The sequence below is a fragment of the Euleptes europaea genome, chromosome 19 (genome assembly GCF_029931775.1).
Source record: "Euleptes europaea isolate rEulEur1 chromosome 19, rEulEur1.hap1, whole genome shotgun sequence".
Lineage (NCBI taxonomy): Eukaryota > Metazoa > Chordata > Lepidosauria > Squamata > Sphaerodactylidae > Euleptes > Euleptes europaea.
In genome coordinates, this window is record NC_079330.1 from 2,399,380 (window position 1) to 2,424,732 (window position 25,353).

Genomic DNA, 25,353 nt, shown 5'->3' on the forward strand with positions numbered 1-25,353 from the left:
ACTATTTGCTAGCGCTTAAAAGCTTACTCCTTTTCTCACCACTCTTGACTAAAGATCTTCATATTTATTATCTCATATTTACTGCCTCTCCAGGAAAGTCTCTCCTCCTCTTCATCTCCCTTCTATTCTCCATTTTACAAAATGATGTAGTTTTTTTTTTACTGTTGTAAAAATTCAAGGTCTTCCCCTGTGAAAAATGTGTTTGTCAAAAAAGCTAAACAAAGAATAAAAAAAACCCCAAACCCATTGTACATTATGATGTATATGCAACAGTGGCATTGACTTCCATGGACTTAGAAGGGTATAACTGCTTAGAATTACACTGTTAATTTTTTGATTTAAGTTCGTTCATGACCAGAGAATCAATTAAAGAATCGAAACCAATAATTTGACGATCTCTATGCATTTTAACTATTTTGTATGGTTTTTTTTTAAACAAAATCTTTTAAAATTGTTTGAAGGATGCATGCTTGGGAGGAGTGCTGGTTTTAATCATTTTATAATGTAAATCAATCGTGTCTGTTTTAAATTGTTAGCCACCTTAGCAACTCTTGTGAGTGTTGAAAGGCAAGGTACAAATTTCATAAATAATAATCATTCTGATAAGTGCCAGCTTCAAAGGCCAGTTCCGGGTGAGGCTGGCCAATCCTCTCCGATAGCTTGCAGAGCGATCTGTGTGATCTACTCAAAAGGAGGCAAAAGGTCAGTGCAAATAAATTATGCAAATCAATGCATGTATAAATCATGCAAATGAATACCTATTTTCATAAGCAAAGGCAGAGACGAGGACAGACCCCTGCCTGACAGAGCCTGCCTATTATATTTCAAATGTGTGGGACGATAAAAGGGTGAGGAGGTTATGGTGAGCAGGATCGCAGCAAACACTCCCCGCCCACAGTGCAGAATCCTGGGTATTTCTGGTTCATGTAGCCCTCAAGTTGGGATCCGTACCGAGCCGGCTCATTAGATCCATGTTCCACTTCACGACAATGAAAAACAACCCCTCCTTTCCTGTTGCGCTCCTGCAAAATGCTCTTGCCGAAAACAAACACTCCTCCTCCACATCATTGATGGCAAAAAGAAACACCGTGATTTATTGTCCCTTGTTGTGCATCAGTTTGAAAAATCGGGGGGGGGGGGTTAAAACAAGGGGGAGGAAATGCAATGGTCTAATGCCATTGTTTCTGCAATGTGAAGTTACCAAAAGGGGGGGGCAGGCACCATCTTTTCAAGGATGAACCACATGCTGTGGTCATAAGTGGGGCGGCCAGGTCCCTCTTCTCCATCGGCGGGAGGTTTTTGGAGTGGAGCCTGAGGAGGGCGGGGTTTGGGGAGGGGAGGGACTTCCATAGAGTCCAATTGCCAAAGCAGCCATTTTCTCCAGGTGAACTGATCTCTATCTGCTGGAGATCAATTGCAATAGCAGGAGATCTCCAGCTACTACCTGGAGGTTTGGCAATCCTAAAGCGTATGGATCTTCAGGCTCACTGGATGACACTCAACACCCCTAAGGAGATGGCCAGCCATGCCCCGCTTGTGGTGTTGCAATTCCATCATCAGGTCTGACTGTTTGCTATTTGCTTTGTCTCCAGGAGAAAAAAATGTATGCTCTCCAACGCTGGGCTTTGAAGGTGGGGAAGAGAGAGAAGATCTCATGTTCCCATCCAACAAACACATCTTTAAAATGGAGCTCACAGTTACGTCCTCCCGAAAATCGGCTCCCCAATCGCAGGAGGAGAAGCAATTTGCAGAATCTCATGCCGGGCTTATTGCAAGCTCTGCTTGGAAGGACCGTCCCCTCTGACCTTCTGCAGATGTACGCAGGGATGCTCTTGAAAATGGGTAGGAACATTCTTCTTCCATCAAGGATGGAAGGACCCCCCCCCACATATCGCTGAAGGCTCTTTTTCTCCCGCTGCGTTCATTTATTCTGCAAGCGCCTGTCCAGCTCTGGCTCCTGCTGCAAAGTGCATTGATAAATTGACCGTAACTGTTCTCCCTAAAAAAACCAGCCATTAACTATGTTTAATAGAATGCTTAAGCTCACAATGGATCCGGCTGTACCTATAATGGAACTGTTACAATTCAAATACATTCAGCAACTTTTACTATTGCAGGGAAATGTTGGTAGGGCAGCCACAAGAGAGAGAGAGCATGTTTCCTCAGCTGCGGCTCCTGCATTATGGAGCTCACTTCCAGCCCTTAGCCAGCCTCCCGCTATTTATTTCAGCCATTTCCAGCCCCGACATTTCTGTGGAACCATGCCCGACATTTGTCCATAAAAACACTTTGAAAACCTACAAAAACATCAGGGGAAACAAAAACCAGATTAAAAATAAAACCATTACGAATGGCATCATTAGTTTAGACAATAAAAGTCAAATATGAAGATGCTAAAACGTCGCAGCACGTAGCAAGAAACCTGAAACGAAGCGCAAGAGGCAGTTATGGAATAGTGATTAGTAGGGTTGCCAACCTCCAGGTAATCGCTGGAGAACTCTTGCTATTACAACTGATCTCCAGCTGACAGAGATCAGTTCACCTGGAGAAAATGGCTGCCTTGGCAATTGGACTCTATGGCATTAAAATCTTTCCCCTCCTCAAACCCCACCCTCCTTAGGCTCCGCCCCCAAATCTCCCATTGGAGGCGAAAAAGGACCTGGCAACCCTAGTGATTAGACTACTGGGAGACCCTGGTTCCAATCCCACTGTGCCATAAAGCTCAGAGTGGTTTTGGGCCAGTCACTTCCTCTCAACTTAGCCTACCTCCTTGGGTTGTTGCGAAAATAAGATAGGAAAGGGTAGACTCATGTACACAGCTGCCCTAAACTCTTCAGAGAAAGGGCTGTGGGACTGAGAGGGGATATGAGAACCATCTTCAAGTACTTGAAGGGCTGTCATATAGAGGAGGGTGCCGAGTTGTTTTCTGTTGCCCCAGAAGGTCGGACCAGAACCAACAGCTCGAAATTAAATCAAAAGAGTTTCCATCTAGACATTAGGAAGAATTTTCTAACCATTAGAGGGGTTCCTCAGTGGAACAGGCTTCCTCGGGAGGTGGTAAGCTCTTCTTCCCTGGAGGTTTTTAAGCAGATGCTAGATGGCCATCTGTCAGCAATGCTGATTCTATGACCTTAAGCGGATCATGAGAGGGAGGGCATCTTGGCCATCTTCTGGGCATGGAGTAGGGGTCACTGGTGGTGTGGGGGGGAGGTAGTTGTGAATTTCCTGCATTGTGCAGGGGGTTGGACTAGATGTCCTTGGTGGTCCCTTCCAACTATGAGGACTAGACCCTGGTGGTCCCTTCCAACTCTATGATTCTATGATTGTATGTGGACTAGGGACATGTACAGATTTGAGGCAGTGACATATCACATTCAACCAATGTGAATCCTCCTGTTCAAAATAATTCCAAGCAGAAGTTCTCTCGTAGAACTCTTTGGCTAGGTCCTGGCAGGCTTTGTCCCCAGTGAAGGATATTTCAGAATTTCACACGTACATTGAGTAATAGCGAGGGCATTCTCAAAACACGATCTCAAGAACCTGCGGTGTCGTTTTCTGCAGAAACCACCCAAGCGCTGTGGGGGAAAAACGTTAGTGGCTCTGAAAGTGAGAAAATGAAAACAGACACCTCCCTCAGCTGTAAATGAATCATTACATAAAGATTTACTTGCGGCAAATCAAAGAAACTTAGCCCCGCTAATGTGTAGCTTTTCTACCATTCCGAGGAACATCTGATGCTTTTCACACACCCCATCTCCTCCCCCGGGAAAAAAAGGCGCATATGGATATTTATTATTTTTAGAGCGCTCAGTTTGGGGATCTGAGCTGGGAGAAAAAATTCAATTCCTTCTACAGAATGCACATGACTCCGGCATGACACACGTGTTCAGATTCCTAATCTCTGCACAAAACTACTTGGTTTATGAATGTTTTCAAATTTCTCTTTGTTTGAATTTATCAATAAATCAAACCTTTATTGGAATACACAATACCTGCAGGGGACATATACAATTTTACTCAACAGAGCTCGCCTGTTCCCATTTACAGTGTCCTTTCACGAATTCATCAAATTTTGGAATACTGAATGACCTGACGTGTTAGAAAATCTCCATTGCTCTGACCATGGACGCTTGCGACAGCTTTAAGTTCTTGTCATTTAGTTGTGTTGACTCTTTCCCCTTGATGTGGCACAGTGGCAGAGCATCTGCTAGGCATGCAAAAGGTCCCAGGTTCAATCCCCGGCATCTCCAGTTATAGGGACTAGACAAGCAGGTGATGTGAAAGACCTCAGCCTGGCACCCTGGAGAGCTGCTGCTGGTCTGAGTAGACAATATTGACTTTGATGGACTGATGGTCTGATTCAGTATAAGGCAGCTTCTTGTGTTAATGTGTTCATGTGTTACTGATGCACTATTACTATGGGGGTAGAACCTGGATAGGGAAGGGTTTGGGGAGGGAAAGGACCTCAGCAGGATATAAGGCCATTGAACCCACCCTCCGACACAGCCATTTTCTCCAGGGGAACGGATATCTTTGTCTGGAGATCAGTTGTAATTCTTGGGGATATTCAGGCTCCACCTGGAGGTTGGCACCCGCAGTGTAGCTGCAGGTCTTTTTTGATAGACATTTGAGGTGGATGGCAGACAAGCCAAAGAATCAGAGGATTGGCTCATGGGTGAGTGTGGTTTTCGAACATGGTTTGAAACATGCTCCTTTTCTAAATTTTAATTTTTGAAATTCTTCTCCTTAAATTAGGAAATCCCTATTTATCTATGGGACACTGGAATAAAACCAGATGGAAATTTAATGTCAATAAATGGATGCCGTTTGTTTAGAAAATGTATATCCTGAACACACAAGGCCACCTGTTACTGAATCAGCCCATTGGTCCATCAAGGTCAGTATAGTCTACTCAGACTGGCAGCAGCTCCCTGCCTCTGGCCCATGGATCATGTGCAGGATTATGTTCATTGCACCCCATTTTTGCTCATGGCTGAACATCTGCTTGACACAGGCAGGGAGCTGCTGCCTGTGACAATTTCAAGGTGCCGTTAGAATTCCCAAAGATGCAAACCCACCCTTCTTTACGCATGCCTTTGTAGCAGTTATAACTATCAGAAATGCATGTATTGCAACGCCCATCCGTAGAGCAAGAGGAGAGAGAGGGAGAGGGAAGCTGCTAAGCAGAGAGCTGTAAGATTTAAGGACTCTGCATTTCTCTGCCCACCAAAGGGTGGAGAAACTCAGAGGTGGATATTTAGAAGTCAGGCACATAGTGGAGGGGGAGGGTGTGGGAGGAGAGCGCTTGGAAGAAATTCAGAGTGGTTTCTTTTTTTAGCATGGGGCTTTTGCCTCTGGGGCTGGGCATAGAAAAGGGTCAGGTCCTGGCATCTCCAGGTCAAAGGTCTCTGGCTGGTGTCGGGAAAGACCAGCAGACCCGCTGCCAGTCGAAGCAGACCATTCAGTGCTAAATGTAGCAATGGACGGGCTTAGAAGAAGGCAGCTTCACATGTGAACCGGTTTAGGGCAAGCTGCATTGCAAGTATTTTGCCTGCAGGAGACCATGGGTTCAGTTCCCGGCCCCTCCAGCTGAAGAATCTCAGGCACCTGAAGAACTGCAGCCAATCCTGGCAGAGTTCTCTTCCTGTTACTTTTTGGCCCTCCCCATGAGGAGGAGGAGGAGAAGAAGAGCTGGGTTTTATATGCTGACCTTCTCTACCTCTTAAGGAAGAATCAAACCAACTCACAATCACCATCCCTTCCCCTCCCCACAACAGACACCCTGTGAGGTAGGTGGGACTGAGAGAGCTCTAAGAGAGCTGTGACTAGCCCAAGGTCACCCAGATGGGGTAAGTGCAGGGGCGGAGGTGTTGACCCCGGACAAGAGGATAAATTTTTGACCTGTTTGGCTGGAAGACTGCAGGGGAGTCACAAGGGCACCCCTCCCTGATTGATAGGTCAGACCTCAAGAGGAAAGTGCTAATCTCTAAAGCCATTTGGATTTCTCTTTATATATTTGAGCACCTTGAAAGAAATATCCCTCACATGAAGCTGCCTTCTACTGAATCAGACCCTTGGTCCATCAAAGTCAGTATTGTCTACTCAAACCGGCAGCGGCTCTCCAGGGTCTCAGGCAGAAAAGGGTCTTTCACATCACCTACTTGCCTAGTGCCTTTAAGTGGAGATGCCAGGGATTGAACCTGGGACCTTCATCATGCCAAGCAGATGCTCTATCACTGAGCCACGGCCCCTCCCCAGAATAACCAACAGTGCCAATTATCAAAAACTTCTATCCACATGCTTTCTAAGAATGAACAAAATGCTCCCCTGTTGTGTTCCTTTTGAAAAATTTTGTCAACAGATTTTGGGTCTCTGATTTTTGGCTGTGGTTTGCATTGCGCACACCTGTCGTGCTGCTCTGAGACACAATTGAATATGGTATGCTTATGTGCATCATCTGTATGCATCATGCTGATTAATTGACTGGCGTCCATTTAATGGGGACAAATTCCATGTGAGGAAACCGAACGTAGCACGGAAATAAAGAATCGTGGGTTTGATTCGTAGAAGTGGGGAGCAGAATTAACATGGGAATTTTCCATTCGAAACAACTGGGATGAGAAATCGGAGATCCATACTAGTTCTCCCAAAACTTCCATTAAGGTGTGCTGTCGACGGGCTACTGGGAAGAGCAGTGCCTCTGCCAGAGTGGGAGAAGAAATTGGATTCCCAGCTGCTGGGAATTTGCACTCAGCACCTTGTGCCTGAGTAGAAGCTTTCACCAAGCCCCTCAGGAAGGGAGTCAGAAGAAGAAGAGTTGGTTTTTATATGCCGACTTTCTCTACCACTTAAAGAAGAATCAAACCGGCTTACAATCACCTTCCTTTCCCCTCCCCACAACAGACAACCTGTGAGGTAGGTGGGGCTGAGAGAGCTCTAAGAGAACTGTGACTAGCCCAAGGTCACCCAGCTGACTTTGTGTGTAGGAGTGGGGAAACAAATCCAGTTCACCAGATTAGCCTCCGCCACTCATGTGGAGGAGTGGGGAATCAAACCCAGTTCTCCAGATCAGACTCCACCGCTCCAAACCAGCGCTCTTAACCACGACACCACGCTGACTCTCAGAGAGACCCAGACTTCCCTATAGATTGATACAACTGATGAGTAAAGATCCAAGTTCTAAGGAGGAGCACAGAGATTTGAAAAGGATCAAAAAGGGACTGCAACACTTAGGAATTCCTTGGCATGAAGATAACCATGATGCTGGAGGGGAAGGGCTGTGGCTCAATGGTAGAGCATCTTCTTGGCATGCAGAAGGTCCCAGGTTCAATCCCCGGCATCTCCAGGTATAGGGACTAGGCAAGTAGGTGATGTGAAAGACCTCAGCCTGAGACCCTGGAGAGCTGCTGGTGGTCTGAGTAGACAATACTGACCTTGATGGACCAATGAGCTGATTCAGTATAAGGTGGCATCGTGTGTTCAGGATATATACATTTTTCTGAATCAGATCAAGGGTCTGAGTCAGTAGAAGGCAGCTTCATGTGTTCATGTGTTGGAGGTGGGGAAGATTCAGAACAGACAAAAAAGAACGCACATGAAGCAGCCTTTTACTGAATCAGACCCCTGGTCCATCAAAGTCAGTATTGTCTACTCAGACCGGCAGCAGCTTTCCAGGTTCTCATGCAGAGGGCTTTCACATCACTAGCATGGTGTAGTGTTTAGGAGTGGCGGACTTTAATCTGGAGAACCAGGTTTGATTCTTCCACATGAAACCTGCTGGGCCAGTCACAGTTCTCTCTGAACTCTCTCAGCCCCACCTACCTCACAAGGTGTCTGTTGTGGGGAGGGGACGGGAAGGTGATTGTAAGCCGCTTTGAGACTCCTTAAAGGTAGAGAAAAAGTAGGATATACAAACCAACTCTTCTTCTTTTTCTATTGCCTGGTCCTTTTAACTGGAGATGCTGGGGACTGAACCTGGGACCTTCTGCATGCCAAGCAGATGCTCTACCACTGAGCCACAGCCTCTTACCTCCATATCCCCTTCATAGTCCTTCACATGCATAAACCATATAATTAGCTTATGGAAGTTGCCACCATAAGATCCAGAACACCAAGCGAGAGACGGCTGGGTTCTGTTCAGGTCTCTGAATTCTTTATCAAATAGGCAGAGAGAAAGGAAATGAACCAGCCCCGAAAGGTGAATGTCAAAATCTTTTATTTACAACAGTCTCAAAAACAAACCAAAAACGTTTGGAACAAAGGGGTGGGGCGGGGGGTGGACCAGAAGGGTGGAGAGAAAGCATCCAGAACGCAAGCTCTTAATGGGTACATTACATGAGAAAATTGTGCTATGTAACCTTTCCAAGCAACCCATCACTAAAATCCACAACCCTAGGAGGAGAAACCTGTTCCCAACCGCCATCCCATAATACTCAGAATTCTAGCCAACAGGCCTTTCCCCTTGCCCTCTCTTCCTGGCATCTCTGCTGTCTCCATTTGTGCATAGCTAAGGCAGGTCAAGCCCACACTGGGACATTCCCAGAGAGTGGTTATGATAGAGCCAAATAGAAAATTATGGGCTGGAAATTTCAGTAAGTCGCCCACAAACCCACCCAATCCAACGTTAGAAAAAAGCGTTGATGTTTCTTAGAACACACACACCACCCAGTTTTGGAAACTGAAAAAGAATTAGGAATATTGTCGAAGGCTTTCACGGTCAGAGTTCATTGGTTCTGCTGGCGAAACGTCAGGAAAGAAAATGCCAAGACCACGGTCACACAGCCTGGATAACCTACAAGAACCGAAGAATTAGTAATATTTGCTTGCCCCCCCCCCTCATTTGAACAATGGTGCCCTCCTATTGCCTTTCCTCTAATGCAAAATTAACTGTGCATCTGGAGGCCTTTCAGGAAAACGAGGCATGAAGAAATGATAGTGAAAATCCCGGAGACGCTGGCGCAAACCTAAATGAAGGTCTCCCAATAGAACAGTCCAGAGAGCGGCTGGGGTGGGGGTGGGGGGCTGGCTTGATCTTGACAAATCTCAGAAGCTAAGCAGGGTCGGCCGTGGTCATTATTTGGATGGGAGACCACCGAGGAGTACCAAGGGTGCAACACATGAAGACATGAAGCTGTCTTATACTGAATCAGACTCCTGGTCCATCAAAGTCAGTATCGTCTACTCAGACCGGCAGCGGTTCTCCAGGGTCTCAAGCAGAGGTCTTTCACATCACCTACTTGCCTAGTCCCTCTAACTGGAGATGCTGGGGATTGGACCTGGGACCTTATGCATGCTGAGCAGATGCTCTACCACTGAGTCACACCCCCTCCCCAAATTTTGGACACATGAAGCTGCCTTATACTGAATCAGACTCTTGGTCCATCAAAGTCAGTATCGTCTACTCAGACCGGCAGTGGCTCTCCAGGGTCTCAGGCAGGGGTCTTTCGCATCACTTACCGGGGATTGAACCTGGGGCCTTCTGCATGCCGAGCAGATGCTCTACCACTGAGCCACAGCCCCTCCCCAAACACAGAGGCCCAACCTAACACAATGGCAAACCACCTCTGTTTCTCTGTTGCCTTGAAACCCCTATGGGGTTGCCATACGTTGGCTGCGACTTGACGGCAAAAATAAAAACAGAAATTCAGTAGTAAAAATGTGGTGAGTGCGTGTGAGCTGAAGATGGTGCGGGGAGTGTCTGAGCACTCTCTGAGGCGAGCATGATTTACCAAAGGAACAAGGAGAAGCCCCCACCCACCCACCCCATGTGTGCCCGGCTGGTCTCTAAATCAATCAGCAGCCGCTCCGCCACTGGAGTGTTTGGGAGGATTTATGTCAGTCGCGGTGGTAAATAACGGGCGCTTTATTACCTTCCCTGGAGAAGCAGCTTCTCTTGTAAGGAAAATTCAAGGCAAACAAATTATGCTCGAAGAACGGGCTGGCCGTGACTGGAACTGTGAAAAACACAGAAAGGGCTTGCCAAGGAGAGGGGCCTGAGATAAAACGGGGGCTGAAATCTTGCCCCGTTTCAAGCGCGGGGGAATTCCTGCTTCATTTATTCCGTTCATCCATCAGGACCATTAAAAAATAGCCCTGATGGCTGAATTAGGGTTGCCAGCCTCCAGGTGGTGACTGGAGATCTCCTGGGATTACGAGTGGTCTCTAGGCAACAGAGATCTGTTCCCCTGGAGAAAATTATTTTGGAAGGTGGGCTCCATAGCATTATACCCCATTGAAGTAGAGGGGTGTGCAGTGAGCCTCCTGCGGGCTGAAGAGAAGGCATAAAGTTCTCCACCCTACCAGGCAGCCCATCAACTTCCCATATACCTCTTTAGGTTTGCTGGGGGTAAGAAGCTGATTTGGCTCTGTCTGTCCTTCCTGCCTACCTGCCGGATCTCCCTTGGAGCTTCAACCCTGGAGGTTTTGTGGCCTCCTCCAGTATCAGAGGAACATGCTCATTAGATTAGGTGCTGTGGAGCACAGGCAGGATGGTGCTGCTGCAGTCGTCTTGCTTGTGGGCTTCCTAGAAGCATCTGGTTGGCCACTGGGTGGACAGACTGCTGGAATTGATGGACCTGGGTTTGATCCAGCAGGGCTTTTCTGATGGTCTCCTGCTCTTCGCTCTGCTTCCCTCAAGGCTGTAGAAGGGGCCCAGCCCCTCCACCAGAGCTCAGGATCAGGTCACACTGTAGATGGGAGAACCTGTCTCCTCTTTCCTTTCTGAAGCCAGCAGGATGACTGGGAATCTAAGCCCTGTGTCCAGATGCTGGGCAGCAGCTGTTGCAGAGAGATATCTCCAGCCTCGGCCATCTGGAGAGAACTCACAGCCCCAGCAAAGTCGACTCGGCAACACTGGCTGCAGAGACTTTACCAGGCGCTGCCTTCCACCCTTCCAAGCAGACCTTGGCAACCGTGAGGGCTAGGAGCTTGAAACAAAAGGGAGCCTGAATTTATATCAGTGCGTGCCAGCGTAGAAATGCAGTGCACACACACAGCTCAGCATAAGGCAATTCCTTCTGTTCACTGAATCGCTGTATCTAATTGTAAACTGGCTGCCACCCCCATGCAGATGATGAAAACTGCATAACCAGGTCAACCACAAAGTAGGGATTTCTACCTACTTGGGAGCCACACCCAGCTATGCAGAAAAAACAGGACTTTGTAAATTACCCTAAAGCACCCCCCTCCCCTTAAAAACAGCCTTGGAGGACTGAGTAAGCTCCGGGAGTCTTGGCATGGTGGGAGCAGCCAGGAGCCAATGAAAGGGTTAAAAGGGGGGGGAGAGTCAGGCTGCTTAAAATTTTGAGAGCTAAAAGAAGAAGAGGAGGAAGAGGAGGAGTTGGTTTTTATATGCCGACTTTCTCTACCACTTAAGGAAGAATCAAACTAGCTTACAATCCCCTTCCTTTCCCCTCCCCACAACAGGCACCCTGTGAGGTAGGTGGGGCTGAGAGAGCTGTGACTAGCCCAAGGTCACCCTGCTGGCTTCGTGTGGAGGAGTGGGGAAACAAATCTAGTTCACCCGATTAGCCTCCGCCGCTCATGTGCAGGAGTGGGGAATCAAACCCGGTTCTCCAGATCAGACTCCAGCGCTCCAAACCACTGATCTTAACCACTACACCACCCTGGGGAGTGTGTTCCAAACTGTACTCACTGTGTTCCCTTACACACACACACACACACACACACACACACACACACAGTTTTAGTCTATATCTAGCAGGTGTTCCACCTTGCCACGGGTTCAATATATTGAGCAGACACCTTGGCGTGGCAGAGAATTTGCATGACTAAACAGGGGCCTGAGGCATGCACAGAGTTCAGACGCTGCTGATATATCAACCCACCACACAACCTTCATTCCTTGTACTCCAGCTTTGCCAGATTTCACAGCAACACCACGAATCCTAGTTCTATGGCCAAACGCGGGTTGTGTGCAGATGAGTGGGGGGTGGGCCCTGTGCCAGACCCCTCATGGGACTATCTTGGCCACACAATAAGGGCTGAGTTGTCAACTGGATGTGTGGCCACAGCAGTCCCATGATGGTGGTGGCGCACCCCCACCCCACCTGCTCATTTGCACACCACCTGCCTTTGGTCTAGGGTTGCCAACTGCCAGGTACTAGCTGGAGATCTCCTGCTATTACAGCTGATCTCCTGCCGATAGAGATCAGTTCACCTGGAGAAAATAGCCGCTTTGGCCATTGGACTCTATGGCATTGAAGTCCCTCCCCTCCCCAAACCCTGCCTTCCTCAGGCTCTGCCCCCAAAACCTCCTGCCGGTGGCAAAGAGGGACCTGGCAACCCTACTTTGGTCACAGAACTAGCCCCAAATGGATTCTCAGCTTGTGCCGCCCACAGGAGGAACTGAGCACCAGTTCTGGATCCCTGTAAGTAATGTTTAAAATGCAGCACCCTGACAGACACCCCCCCCTCCACGCATGCGCACTTTTTCCTGCAAGGGGAACGGCTGCGGTGCACATCAGGGCAGACACTGACTAGTTCCGGTCTTAAGAATATGATGGGATCGGTGATGCGTCAAATATATGTGTTAATGGAGCTGGTTTTCGATTTCATTTGGAGCTTAATACAAACCATCTGTTCTGAACAGGCGGTTTGGGGGGGGGAAGGGAGGGCACAACACCTTTGGTAGGAGGGAGAGAAACGGTATGTAGACTTGGGTAGAAGCTGGTGCTCCTACGCCATATCCCTGAGCCTCGAGAAATCCTAACAGGAAAAGGCCAACGACTCCCTGTCACCGAGGAAGAACTTGCTGTAGCAGTTCAAGAACGTTTATCATGAGGACTAGAAACCTAATTTGAAAGTGGAAAAAATGCACGCACGGGCCACAACCCAACCACGGCAGAGCCTGGGCGATGAAACCGCCCCAAACGACAGCCCCCGCAAGCAGAGAACACAGTTCTGGAAAACAAAGGCTCCCCCACCTTTTTAGGACACAGGATGTGGGGACGACCCCCTCCCATTCCATCAGCCTCTGCACTTCTTCTTGCTATTATGGCACCCTGCCCCCAACAGATAAAATCTCACCCCCCCCAGCCACCCTGTACAGGTGTTCAACATCCATCACAATAAAATCGAACCCAGGTTCGGAGCAAGAGAAGCAGCTGGGAAATAAGGTGCTCCTGGAAATCCTGCGGGTGCGGGGAGGGGAGAGGGGAGACAAATCGGGATTAATTTTCTTCTGGCCTTACAAAAAAGTCTTATAAAACTAGATGCAGAAATCAGTGGTGCCAACTGAAGTACAAAACTGCCAGAGCTGGAAAGAAGGAACCCACAAGCTCTTGTCCCTACAAGGTAGGAGCAAAAGGTTGAATTCTCCTTCAGATCCTCCCCTCCATGTGTCATTTAACCTCCAAAAACAGACACAGGAGTATGTGTGTGTGGATCACAGCTGTGGCACTTATGAATGGGAGGTTAGATGTTTTCCGCCTGGCTCATTTCCCTGACAGAAATAACCACCAATTGCTGGTTTTAACCCCAGCAGGGTCAAAAGATTGGATATCTGTATTGTGCCTCCCCGCCTCCACTAGGGATAAAAGCATGCCTTGACTTGGAAGACCCAGACTAGCCTGATCTCATTAGATCTTGGCTGCTAAGGAGGGTGGGCCCTGATTAGACGAAGAAGAAGAGTTGGGTTTTATACACCGACTTTCTCCACCACTTAAGGAAGAATCAAACCGGCTTACAATCCCCTTCCCTTCCCCTCCCCACAACAGACACCTGTGAGGTAGGTGGGGCTGAGAGAGCTCTAACAGAGCTGTGACTAGCTCTAGGTCACCTAGCTGGCTTCATGCGTAGGAGTGGGGAAACCAACCCGGTTCACCAGATTAGAGTCAGTCGCTCACGTGGCGGAGTGAGGAATCAAGGCCGGTTCTCCAGATCAGAGTCCACCGCTCCAAACCACCGCTCTTAACCACTACACCACGCTGGCTCTCTTTCGTTACTTGGAAGGGAGACCCCCCCCCCCGCAAGGAAGTCCAGGGTTGCTCTGCAGAGGTGGGCAATGGCAAACAACCTCTGAATATCTCTTGCCTTAAAAAACCCCATGAGAGGAGTTGCTCGATGTCAGCTGGGATTTGACAGCACTTTCCACAACCACCGGGGCTAAAAGCAGCTTGGGGAGGGGGGCGGTTTTGATGAGGAAAACATCAGAGAGGGAAGAGTCAACACCCCCCCCCCCTTCTCCAGCACTCTGATCTTGGTCCATGCTCCCATGGTGGCTTTTTGAAGCTAAATTATGCATTGGGGGGGGCAGGATCCAACCACAGAGCTCCAAAATAACATGTAGTTTGACCCCAATTCTCCTCCACCTCCCCTCTCCCCCACCCCTGGCCAAAGGAAATAATCAATGTTGGCAACGGGAAGGGCTGTTGTGTTGCCTTTCCCCATGGAAACTCCAGTCCCCTTTAGACAAGAGGGAGGGGATCCAAGAGGGAAGATCAAGCAAAGAGGAAGCCGCGTGGGGCTGCAGGGCTTTCAGAGCATCTGGCATTCTCTGTGCACCCACCCTGCCCCCATGGAGGTGGGGCTGACCGTGCACACAAACACGGCACCCAGGAAATTGTGAGTGGGGAGAAAGGTCAAGTTCCCGGATTCTTCCTGGTGCATCCCTGCCTTTTAACATTCATTCTCCCAGGATTCCTGCGGTTCTCCACTTTCAAAAAAAGGGGGATGGAAAAGGAAATTGAAAGAGATTGTGGTTTTTTTTTTGCGTGGGGGGTGGAACTATAGGACCGTCCCATTGGGGAGGGGGATCTTGAATCCGCTTCTTAGCAACACCAGGCAAATGCAGAGACCCACGGCCACGGCCACGAGCACCCCTGCCAGGGCCTTGAGGAAGGAAGTCCGGGTGCGCGTGAAGGCCGCGGGTCCCATGATGCTCAGCAGAGCGGTGCTCACGGTGAGCGTGTACAGGATGGAGACGCCCGTGTTGAGGGCCACGATCTTGCCAAACTTTGCGAAAGGGGCGATGATGCAGAAGAAGAGGGGGACGGTGGCGATGACGGTGGTCACGGCGCTGGAGACGATGGCCACCCCCACGTGGCGGACCGCCTCGATAGTGCGCCACTGGCGGCTGGAGCTGGGGTCCTGAGGGTCGTTGGGGGAGGGGGACAGAAAAGAAAAGAGGACTTGTGGGCAAACAGAGGCAGACAGACACATCTGGGCTGTATCAACAGAAGTATAGTGTCCCAGTCATGCAAAATGATGGTATCGCTTTACTCTCCTCTGGTTAGACCTCACCTAGAGTACTGTGTTCAGTTTTGGGTACCGCAATTTAACAAAGATGTAGACAAGCTGGAAGGTGTCCAGAGAAAGGCAACAGAGATGGTGAGGGGTCTGGAGACCATGTCCTATGAGGAAAGGTTGAAGGAGCTGGGTATGTTTAGCCTGAAGAGGAGAAGACTGAGAGGGGATATGAGAACCATCTTCAAGGACTTGAAGGGCTGTCATATGAGGAGGGTGCCGAGTTGTTTTCTGTTGCCCCAGAAAGTCGGACCAGAACCAATGGCTCGAAATTAAATCAAAAGAGTTTCCATCTAGACATAGGAAGAATTTTCTAACAGAGCAGTTCCTCAGTGGAACAGACTTCCTCGGGAGGTGGTGAGCTCTCCCTCCCTGGAGGCTTTTAAGCAGAGGCTAGATGGCCATCTGTCAGCAATGCTGATTCTCTGACCTTAGGAAGATCATGAGAGGGAGGGCAACTTGGCCATCTTCTGGGCATGGAGTAGGGGTCACTGGGGGTGTGGGGGGAGGTATTTGTGAATTTCCTGCATTGTGCAGGGGGGTGGACTAGATGACCCTGGTGCTCCTTTCCAACTCTATGATTCTACGTGGACTGTATGGCAGGCTGAGAAAAACAGTCAACAACACAGTTGGCAGGTGGAAGGCAAAATACCATTAGGAGATTCATTTGAAGCTTTTCACCCTTTGATGAGTCACTTAGTTGCACATCTTTATATCTATATAAATATATATACGCAGTTCCCTACACCCTGCTATGAGCTGGAGTTTACTTGATTGCAGCCTTGTTTAGCATTCCCCCCTGCCCCCCCCCCCCCCGTTACTGATCTATTTATAAAACCACTACAGACCTTCGGACCCATTTCAGAAATGACAACTCCACAGTCTCAGCAAAGGAGGGTTGTGGCACAAGGAAGACGATTCCTCTCCTTTGAACAAAGCAGGTAAAGATCTTTCCTCCCCAGGAACTTCATAATTGTCGGAAAAGGTTTCCTCCTGCCTTTCGCAGGATGGAGAACTTTACAATACATCGGCTAGAAGGTGCGAGTGCGACTTTAATGAGCGTCGACAGCTGGCGGCTGCTAGGAAACCAAACTCAGGAGGAGCTGTTTGGCAGAGCTGGACTGCAGCCAGCAAAGGAGACCGAAGTTGGAAGCGAGTTTACATACAGGGGGAACACCTGACATTGTCCCCTATAATCGTACGTGAACTCGCTTTGCCACCTGGACACATCCTGCAAGCTCCCTGAGGGGCCGAGAAACCCCCCCGGCTCACCTCTAACAGGTGAAGTGGCAGGTTCTCCCCTGCCAGAAGGTAGCCTTCCACCAGGTGCACGCAGTAGTCGACGGAGGAGCCAACGAGTATGGAAAGAGAGATGGCTTCCACCGCCCCCATCTCCCAGCCGGACCAGTACATTATGGTCACTACGAGGCACACGACTCCTGCAGGAGGGAAAGGGAGGGTGTCAGTGCTGTGGTCTTGAGCTGAACCGGGCCCCATAGGCCTTAAAAAGGATGTTCCCTGCAGCTGCTGTGTGTCTGCGGTGAAAGCAAGTCACATCTGGGAAACCCAGAAAAAAGTAATGTATAGTTTGGCCTTTAGACTGAAGCCAACCAGGAAAAAAGGGAGGCGGCTATGAAGAACACCAAAAGACAAGGAAACTCTCAAAAGGTACCCAAAACATTTCAAGCTTTGCAAAAAACATCTGCAAACAAACTGAACTTTCTAAAGCAAAAACTTGGCTTAAGGAGTTTCCAAGTTTTCTTTGGGGTCCATTCAAATTCTCTTTTGTGTTTCCTTTGATTGGGATGCCTCCATGGGAAATCCACCCCTACAAGTGACTCAATATGCAAGTTGGTAAACCCGTGGCCTGGCTCATTTGGGCAGAGCTCCGTCTTCCATACCTAAAATGGTGAGTAAGACCGGAAGCAGGAGGAGGACGTGAGTGGTGAAGATGGCAACGGCGGAGACGCAGATGGCCAGGGACAGGATGAGGCCGTATAGGGCACTTTGCACACCTGGAAGGAAGAAGGCGAAAAAGAGTGAGATGCATTTCTCCCCATCTGCAACCGTTTACCAAGTAGCATAACTACTTCTGTGTAGGGTATAGATTCCCTGACCTGGATGGCCCAGGCTAGCCTGAGCTCATCAGATCTCAGTTATTATTATTGGGGAGGGGCCACGGCTCAGTGGCAGAGCCTCTGCTTGGCATGTTAAAGGTCTCAGGGTCAATCCCTGCATCTCCAGTTAAAACGATCAGGGGGTAGGTGATGTGAAAGACCTCTGCCTGAGACCCTGGAGAGCTGCCACCAGTCTGTGTAGACAATACTGACTTTGATGGACCAATGGTCTCATTCATTATAAGGCCATGTGTTCATGACCTGAACCCAGGTCTCCCCAGTCATGTTTTGACACTCTAACCCAGAGGTTCCCAAACTGTGCTCCATGGAGCACTTGGTGCTCCGCGAAACGTCTCCTAGTGCTCCGTGAAGAGATTGGAAAGAAAAATACTGCTGTCATTTGGTTTAGTATATAGGTGCTAGGTGAAAATTAGTGTTCTGTGATGAAATTCTCTCCTGAAAAGAGTTCCATGCCTCAAAATGTGTGGGAACGGCTGCTCCAACCACTACACCGCACTGACTGATCAGGCACTGTCCATGCAGAGAGCAAAATGGGAGGGGGGGTCACTACATGCTTCGCAGGCATAAAGTCCTGTGCTGAAGCCTGGAACCCCTCAGCTAGGAAGTCTGGAAAGGTCTGCTTGACCACTGAACTTCCTTCCTGGCCGAAGTGAACAAACTGGTGGCAGAACTCCTTCACCCTCACCAGAAAGGGGGAGCGAGACCCAAGCTGCTGAATTACCACCAACAATAAATAAGTAGGGTTGCCAGGTCCCTCTTCGCAACTGGCGGGAGATTTTGGGGGCAGAGCCTGAAGACGGCGGGGTTTCGGGAGGGGAGGGACTTCAACGCCATAGAGTTCAATTGCCAAAGCGGCCATTTTTCTCCAGGCAATCTGATCTCTATCGGCTGGCGATCAGTTGAATTAGCAGGAGATCTCCTGCTAATACCTGGCAGTTGGCAACCCTATAAGTAAGGTTGCCAGGTCCCTCTTCACCACTGGTGGGAGGTTTTTGGGGCGGAGCCTGAGAAGGGTGGGGTTTGGGGAGGGACTTCAATGCCATGGAGTCCAATAGTCAAAGCAGCCATTTTCTCCAGGGGAACTGATCTCTATCAGCTGGAGATCAACTGTAATAGCAGGAGATCTCCAGCTACCACTTGGAGGTTGGCAACCTTACTCAATGCTTAGGAGTTTCTCTCCCCCACCAGTTACAACAAGGATGGTGTTTGACCTTGGGGCCCCCCAGGAAGACAGAAGGCCACCTGCCTATGATCTCCATGAAGATCTGCTTCCAGTGCTCACAGGTCTGAAAGCCCCGACGCAGGGCTGAGCCTTCGGGAAAGAGGCGCAGCTGGTCTTGCAGGAAAGATTCCCACTTGAGATAATCCGAGTAGGTCTGGAAGGAGGATTTCCCCTTGTAGGTGGTCTGGAAGTGAAAGAGGGAGAGGGGTAGAAAAGAAACTTGGGCATGTGATGGACTTAAACATTCACCCACAGAGAGACCCCTACATAAGAATAGAAGAAAGGCCATGCTGGATCAGACCCAGGAGGCCCATCAAGTCCAGCAGTTTGTTCGCACCATGGCCAACCAGGTGCCTCCAGGAAGCCCACAAACAAGACCACTACAGCAGCATTATCCTGCCTGTGCTCCACAGCACCTGATACTATAGGCATGCTCCTCTGATCCACCTGGAGATCTTGGATCTCTGCCTCTCTCTCTCTCTCTGCCCAGCCAATGTCCCACTGAGTGAGGGATATGCTGCCTGACGTTATTAGACTTAAGAAAGCACGCGTGTATGCTGGGCCCAGGAGTGGCTCCAGGCCTCCGCAGCTGCCTCTGGCCCTGGCCGCAATGGTTGTGGGGCCTGGGACCGGAGCGGCTCCCCAGACTCCGCCACTACCACAGCCAGTTCTGGCGGGGCTCCCAGGACACCAGGAGGTAAATATGTTTGCGCATGTACAGACAATATTATTGTTTTGGGGGAAGGATGGAAACCTCCCCAATGTATTTTTTGTTCACTTTCAGATTTTTATGCAAACCTAAGGGGATCCCCCAAATTAGGCCACACTTGACTATTGGAATATAAAATAAGCTTTGGTTAATCTGGTGTCTGCATGGGTTGGCTATACTGTACGTGTCCCATTTTGGAACCAGTACCAATGAGGACTGGAATCTTGCTTGCCTCTTAAAAACACCTAAAAACATGAAGTCAGTACACATTTGGCATAAATACCCCTTGTGAAGAACTGCTAAATTCCAGGGAGCTGTTCAGAAAAAATCTTATTATTATTATTTGAAAAATTGATCTTTCCCTCCATCTGTGACACCCCTGCTCCTCCCAGAGAGCTGAAAGCCCCCCCCTCAAGGCACAAGAGCTGGTGACAAGAAAAAAGGCAGGGGAACCCTCACCGACTCGAAGGCCATGGAGATCCACTGTACTTTTCCGTCTTTAACTCCTACTGCCCCGTGGGAGAGCTGCCCAGGAAGGAGGTTCGGCTCAGGAAGATTCTTACACTCCGGGTGGAGCCTCTGAAGGAAGGAGGAGATGCTGTAACCTGGAACGAGACAGAAGAGGGACTGTTGGCCCACAACCGTTAACACCCACGACTGAATCCAGACAATCCTGCTGAACCCAGCAAACATGTGTCAGGGATGCTCTAGGCTGATCCTGCATTGAGCAGTGGGTTGGACTAGATGGCCCGTGTGGCCCCTTCCAACTCTGTGATCCCATGATTCTATCCCAGTTGTGAACAATGGGACAAGAGCCAGTATCCCATTGAAAGTGACGGCTCCATGCCCCTCCTCTGAAGAAGAAGAAGAAAAAGAAGAGTTGGTTTTTGTATGCTGACTTTCTCTACCTTTTAAGGAAGAATCAAACCAGCTTACAATCACCTTCCCTTCCCCTCCTCACAACAGACACCCTGTGAGGTAGGTGGGGCTGAGTGAATGTGACTTGCTTAAGGTCACCCAGCTGGCTTCGTGTGTAGGAGTGGGGAGACAAATCCAGTTCACCAGATTAGCCTCCACTGCTCACGTGGGGGAAATCAAATCCAGATTAGAGTCCACCGCTCCAAACCACTGCTCTTAACCACGACACCATGCTGGCTCCAAACGGCATCTCAAAGGCCTGGCAAGGCCATACCCGAGGGCAGGCATTGGGCTCCTCCCGGCTTGACCAGCTCAGCGTTCCCAGCAATCGCCTTACAGATCCGACACAAGTTGCCAATCTCTTTGAAGAGGTCGAAGCGCTCATCGTAGATGACGCTGCCCTTTCACAAGGAGACAAACACAGCAGGAGAGAACCACATGAGACAATACAGTTTTGGCCAAGAAGGGAAGGGTGGGCAGACAGGGGAGGTCTGCTTTCCCCACCCACTCACCCACCAACCCATGCAGGAAGACCTGTGTACCATATCCCCAATGACGTGGTTGTCCATGTGCCGGGTGCGGTTCACTCCTAATACTCCAAACACCACGAACACCATAGCACCCGTGTCCACCAACGGCCGCACTGCTGGTTTCCCACAGCCAGAACTCCCACAAGGGTTGAATCCAGAAGTGATGGAAAGCTTGGCTTTGGGAGAGGCTGCAGAGGGGGAAAGGAAGAAAGCGGAAGGGTAACAGTTAGGAATGTGTGAAATCCATCTATTTTCATGGAGTTTTCTAATTTGTCTTCCTGGGGAGGGGGGGGAGGAGGAGGAGGAGGAGGAGGAGGAGGAGGAGAAGGAAAAGAAGAAGAGTGGTCAATCAGTCAATCAAATTGACCTTTATTGGCATATTCTCAGAAATGTAGCATAGACGGTACACAAGAATCCTCAATCCATACATTTCCCATATAAATATGATTTAAACTTTGATCCTAGTCCTGACATCTTCCATCAAAAATTCCGCCACCTTTAATGTGACTTCAGGGATAGAGTCATTCATTAAAAACTCTTTAAGAAGAGTGGTTTTTATATGCCGACATTCTCTACTACAAGGAAGAATCAAGCTGGTTTACATTCACCTTCTCTTCCCCTCCCCATAACAGACACCCTGTGAGGTAGGTGGGGCTGAGAGAGTGTGACTAGCTCAAGGTCACCCAGCTGGCTTCATGTGTAGGAGTGGGGAAACAAATCCAGTTCACCAGATTAGCCTCCGCTGCTCATGTGGAGGAGTGGGGAATCGAACCCGGTTCTCCAGATGAGAGTCCACCGCTCCAAACCACCTCTCTTAACCACCATGCCACGCTAGAAGCCATATTGAAAGCTGCCAATGATTTCTTCGGCCACTCACCTTTCTCGCTGGGGACGAACAAAAAGCCTTTGTTGGGCCCATCTGGGCTAGAACTCAGGAGACAGCCGGGAGGCGTCATACACACCCTGCCATGATAAGGGGGTTTGTGCGACTGGGCAAAATAGAGCTTCCTGGAAGAAAGAAGAGTTACTAATGAACCACAATGCTCAGCAAAAGCTAAACGAGAGCCACTCATTCCTTTGGGCTTGGAGGAAGCTCCAGAACTAGTCCAGTGTCTCCGTTTTCCTCCTTCCATGCAGATGTCACAAGCTAGGTTATTTTACAATAGAACTCAATAGTAGGGACAGCTTTTCCCAGTATGGCGATACTGTGTAGGGAAATGTCTCAGCTCTTAATTTCAGCTTCTCCCACAGCTATGAAAGTCACAGAAGCTGTCTATTAGAAACATGTAGCTCTCCTGCCGGCGGAAGTTAAGGGAAGATCAGCACACATAAAATTGGGATAATAAAATATAGGAGAATCGGCGCACATGAAAACAGCAGCTTATTAGTGGCACAGCTCAGTTGTTAAATATGTGAGCCTGAATCACAGAAAATAACTCGAATAAGGAACAAGGGTACATTTATTAAATTTAAATCAGATTCAGACTACAGATATGTTATCTTTGTATTCACTTCTTTTCAAATTCATTTGTCCCATTCCTTTTGGTTACGCTAACAAAAGGGCCTTTTCAATTTGTAAATGAATGCCCCTCACTAACTGGAGTGCTTACGAATGTCGGTGTTACTTCTGAGAAAGGGACTGGGTAAGAACTGGGGAAGATCCTGCTGGTTAGCAGAGGGTGAGTAATCTCTCTCTGTGTTTACTCTGCTGTCTGTATGCAGATTTTTCACTGAGGCATGCCAGAGGCTCTTGCCCTTTGGCTCTTAGCCTGAGGGTCGAGGCCTAGAGAGGGGTAGAAGATCAGTTAGCAGAGACAGAAGACTTGCTTCGAGACTGGAAGCCTGCCCTCCCTTTCTGGTTTGAAATTGCATATTTTTCTCTGTGTATTGTTAGCCTCTTCGGGTCCTCATTCAGGAGAAAAGCAAAATGCAAATATACTAACCAACCAATCAATAATGGGAACTGTAGTTCTCTGGAATGGCTAAAATTCCAAACCTAGGAAAACTACTGTCTCCCAGTTAAACCCATTTCCGAACAACTGGGACAAGTTGGGTCAACAGTATTGGAGGCTGGATCACACACCGGGCCCTGAACTGTGGTGAGGTCAATGCGCAGTATAGAATCCTAGAATCATAGAGTTGGAAGGGACCACCAGGGTCATCTAGACCAACCCCCTGCTCAATGCAGGAAATTCACAACTACCCCCCCACACACACCCAGTGACCCCCTACTCCATGCCCAGAAGATAGCCAAGATGCCCTCCCTCCCATGATCTGCCTCAGGTCATAGGATCAGCATTGCTGACAGATGGCCATCTAGCCTCTGCTTAAAAACCTCCAGGGAAGGAGAGCTCACCACCTCCCGAGGAATCCTGTTGTTCCACTGAAGAACCGCTCTGTTAGAAAATTCTTCCTACAGTACAGCATCCAAGCGGAAAATAATGCAAAGGATGCAGACATGCACACAACTGCCTTGTGAAGCTTATTGCTGCAACCATGAGGGCTAAGAACTTGCTTTTGAAACCTGAAGCTGGGCGTCACAAGAACTGAACTGCACGTTCCGAGGGCTTTGTGCCCGACCAGATCCACTTACCGCGTCCGCTGCTGCTCCTTCGCAGCCACGTAGAAACTGAAGTCAAATTTCCATCCCTTCTTGGAGTCGCAGGACAGGGTAGTCATCATCCACTTCTTGGGGCTCGTCTGTTGGAGATGCCCTACTGTGGACATACAAGCGGTCAGCCTCTTGGTGAAGTTACCGTAAGGAACTTTATACACCTAAGCAATGGATTAATGAAAACAGAACACTTCACTACACTTGTCCGGAGCCGGGAAAGGGGGCACAAAAGAGATTAGCATCGCATTGTCTGCCCCTGCGAGGGGCTGCAGCCAGCCTGGCGAGAACGTACGAAACTGATCCATTACGCAAGCAGCAGACGGCGTGGGAAGCAGTTCTGGATTGTTGCACCACCTGAGACTGCAATGGGAGGACTGCATGACTGAATAGTCCTCTCTACTAAAAGTCTACATTGCATATGTATGTGTGTGTGATTCTAGTTTACATTTCTACCTGATATGCAAGTTTTCCAGATGTGGGGTGTTCTTAGAGGGGGATCTCCTGTCTGAGGTCAATGTCCAGGGGGCAGGGAAGAGTGTCTTTCGTATTCCTTTTTATTTTTGGCAACGGTTAGCATTCTCTGCTTTTCTAAGATGGCTTTGTAGCCTGGTTTGTATCCTGCATGCACGACGTCCGGTATTTATGTGAACAACGATATCATTTATACGTAGAATGCTAACTGACTGATACACAAATAATGTTGAAAAAGTGTGTATGTTTTACAGTAAAAAATCAACCTGAAAGTAAACAATCAGGTTTGATAGGCAGAAGGAGGAGCAGCGTCAACATGGGGTTTTAGGGGCTGAAAGAGCAGAGATGAGAAACTTCAAACTATTCCTGTGGTGGGGCGGGGCGTATTGGTAGGGATCTAGAACAGGGGTGTCGTAACTCATTTGTTACGAGGGCCGGATATGACATAAATGGCACTTGGTTGGGCCGGGCCATGCCTCGGCAGCCCAGATTGAGAGTAGGGTTGTGTGTGGCTGATTCGGCTGGCCGGATAAGAGCTCTCAAGAGGCTGGATCCAGCCTGCGGGCCATATGTTTGACACCCCTGGTCTAGAACATTAGGAACAGTCAGCACCATGGCTAGCTCACTGTGAGGCCTGGAAGAAAGTTTGCAGGCCCTGCCAATGGGGAAGCATTCAGTCACGCAATCCCCCACCTGCAGCCGAAGTGATACAACCCATTTTGCCAACTCTCAAGCATTGGTGAGTCCAAGCTGCACCCCAAGCTACCCTAACGCTAGGAAACTCTGCACCAAGCAAAGATGCAGTCTGCAGTTCTAATTAATCAACGTAATTTGCATAGATATGCTTATTTTGCATAACTGATTCTGCTTCAGAGGATTATGGGAAAGGGCAAAGACATCCAGCCACCTAACCACCAGAAATATTACTCCGATTTCCCCACAACACATGCTATTCCAACAGGCGTCGCCAGGGAAAATATGAACTACGAGGACTAGAAACATGCACCGTTTTATAGACAAAAAGAGAAATTCCAGAAGGCACTCATTGTGAATTTCTGCATGTATGCACGGTGAGCTAGAATACATGCAGTTTGTAAATATATCCCACAGTGAGATGCCAGGAAAGCGGAGGTTCCAAATTAGCTTCCCATTTCCACTCCCTCCTTCCACAATTTCTGGCTTTGCATTCATGAGAGAAGAGTGCCGTCTTTCCTCTTAGATGTCTCAGCACTGACAGATGCCCTTGCAACTCACCTGAAAAGAGGGGACCTCCCCGTCTCCTGGGGACATAGTTTGCCATGGAGCTGAGACAGTGGCATTGAGGGAGAACCTGTAGACGGCTGGCCGGCCTTTGCTTTTGGATCTGAAGATGTAGACTGTCCCCTGGGGGTCTAGAGAACACAGTAAGAGATGTCAGCCAGGAGCAGTGACTTTGGTAGCAAAGATCATTGCGATGAAGAAGCACAGATGTGATCTTTGAGGAAGGT

General features: G+C 48.9%; 1 protein-coding gene across 1 annotated transcript in view; it reads right to left on the bottom strand.

Annotated features, from left to right (window-relative positions):
• Positions 1-14,745: 14,745 nt before the first annotated feature.
• Positions 14,746-25,353, bottom strand: part of DISP3 (dispatched RND transporter family member 3) — a 28,231-nt gene continuing 17,623 nt past the window's right edge. The window contains exons 11-20 of the mRNA XM_056865223.1: positions 25,121-25,257; positions 23,375-23,556; positions 21,659-21,789; positions 20,794-20,969; positions 20,526-20,652; positions 19,793-19,938; positions 18,649-18,808; positions 17,166-17,279; positions 16,537-16,703; positions 14,746-15,108 (exon numbers count right to left, since the gene is read on the bottom strand). Of these exons, the coding sequence (XP_056721201.1) occupies positions 14,746-15,108; positions 16,537-16,703; positions 17,166-17,279; positions 18,649-18,808; positions 19,793-19,938; positions 20,526-20,652; positions 20,794-20,969; positions 21,659-21,789; positions 23,375-23,556; positions 25,121-25,257 (1,703 nt within the window). The remainder of the gene's footprint in view (positions 15,109-16,536; positions 16,704-17,165; positions 17,280-18,648; positions 18,809-19,792; positions 19,939-20,525; positions 20,653-20,793; positions 20,970-21,658; positions 21,790-23,374; positions 23,557-25,120; positions 25,258-25,353) is intronic.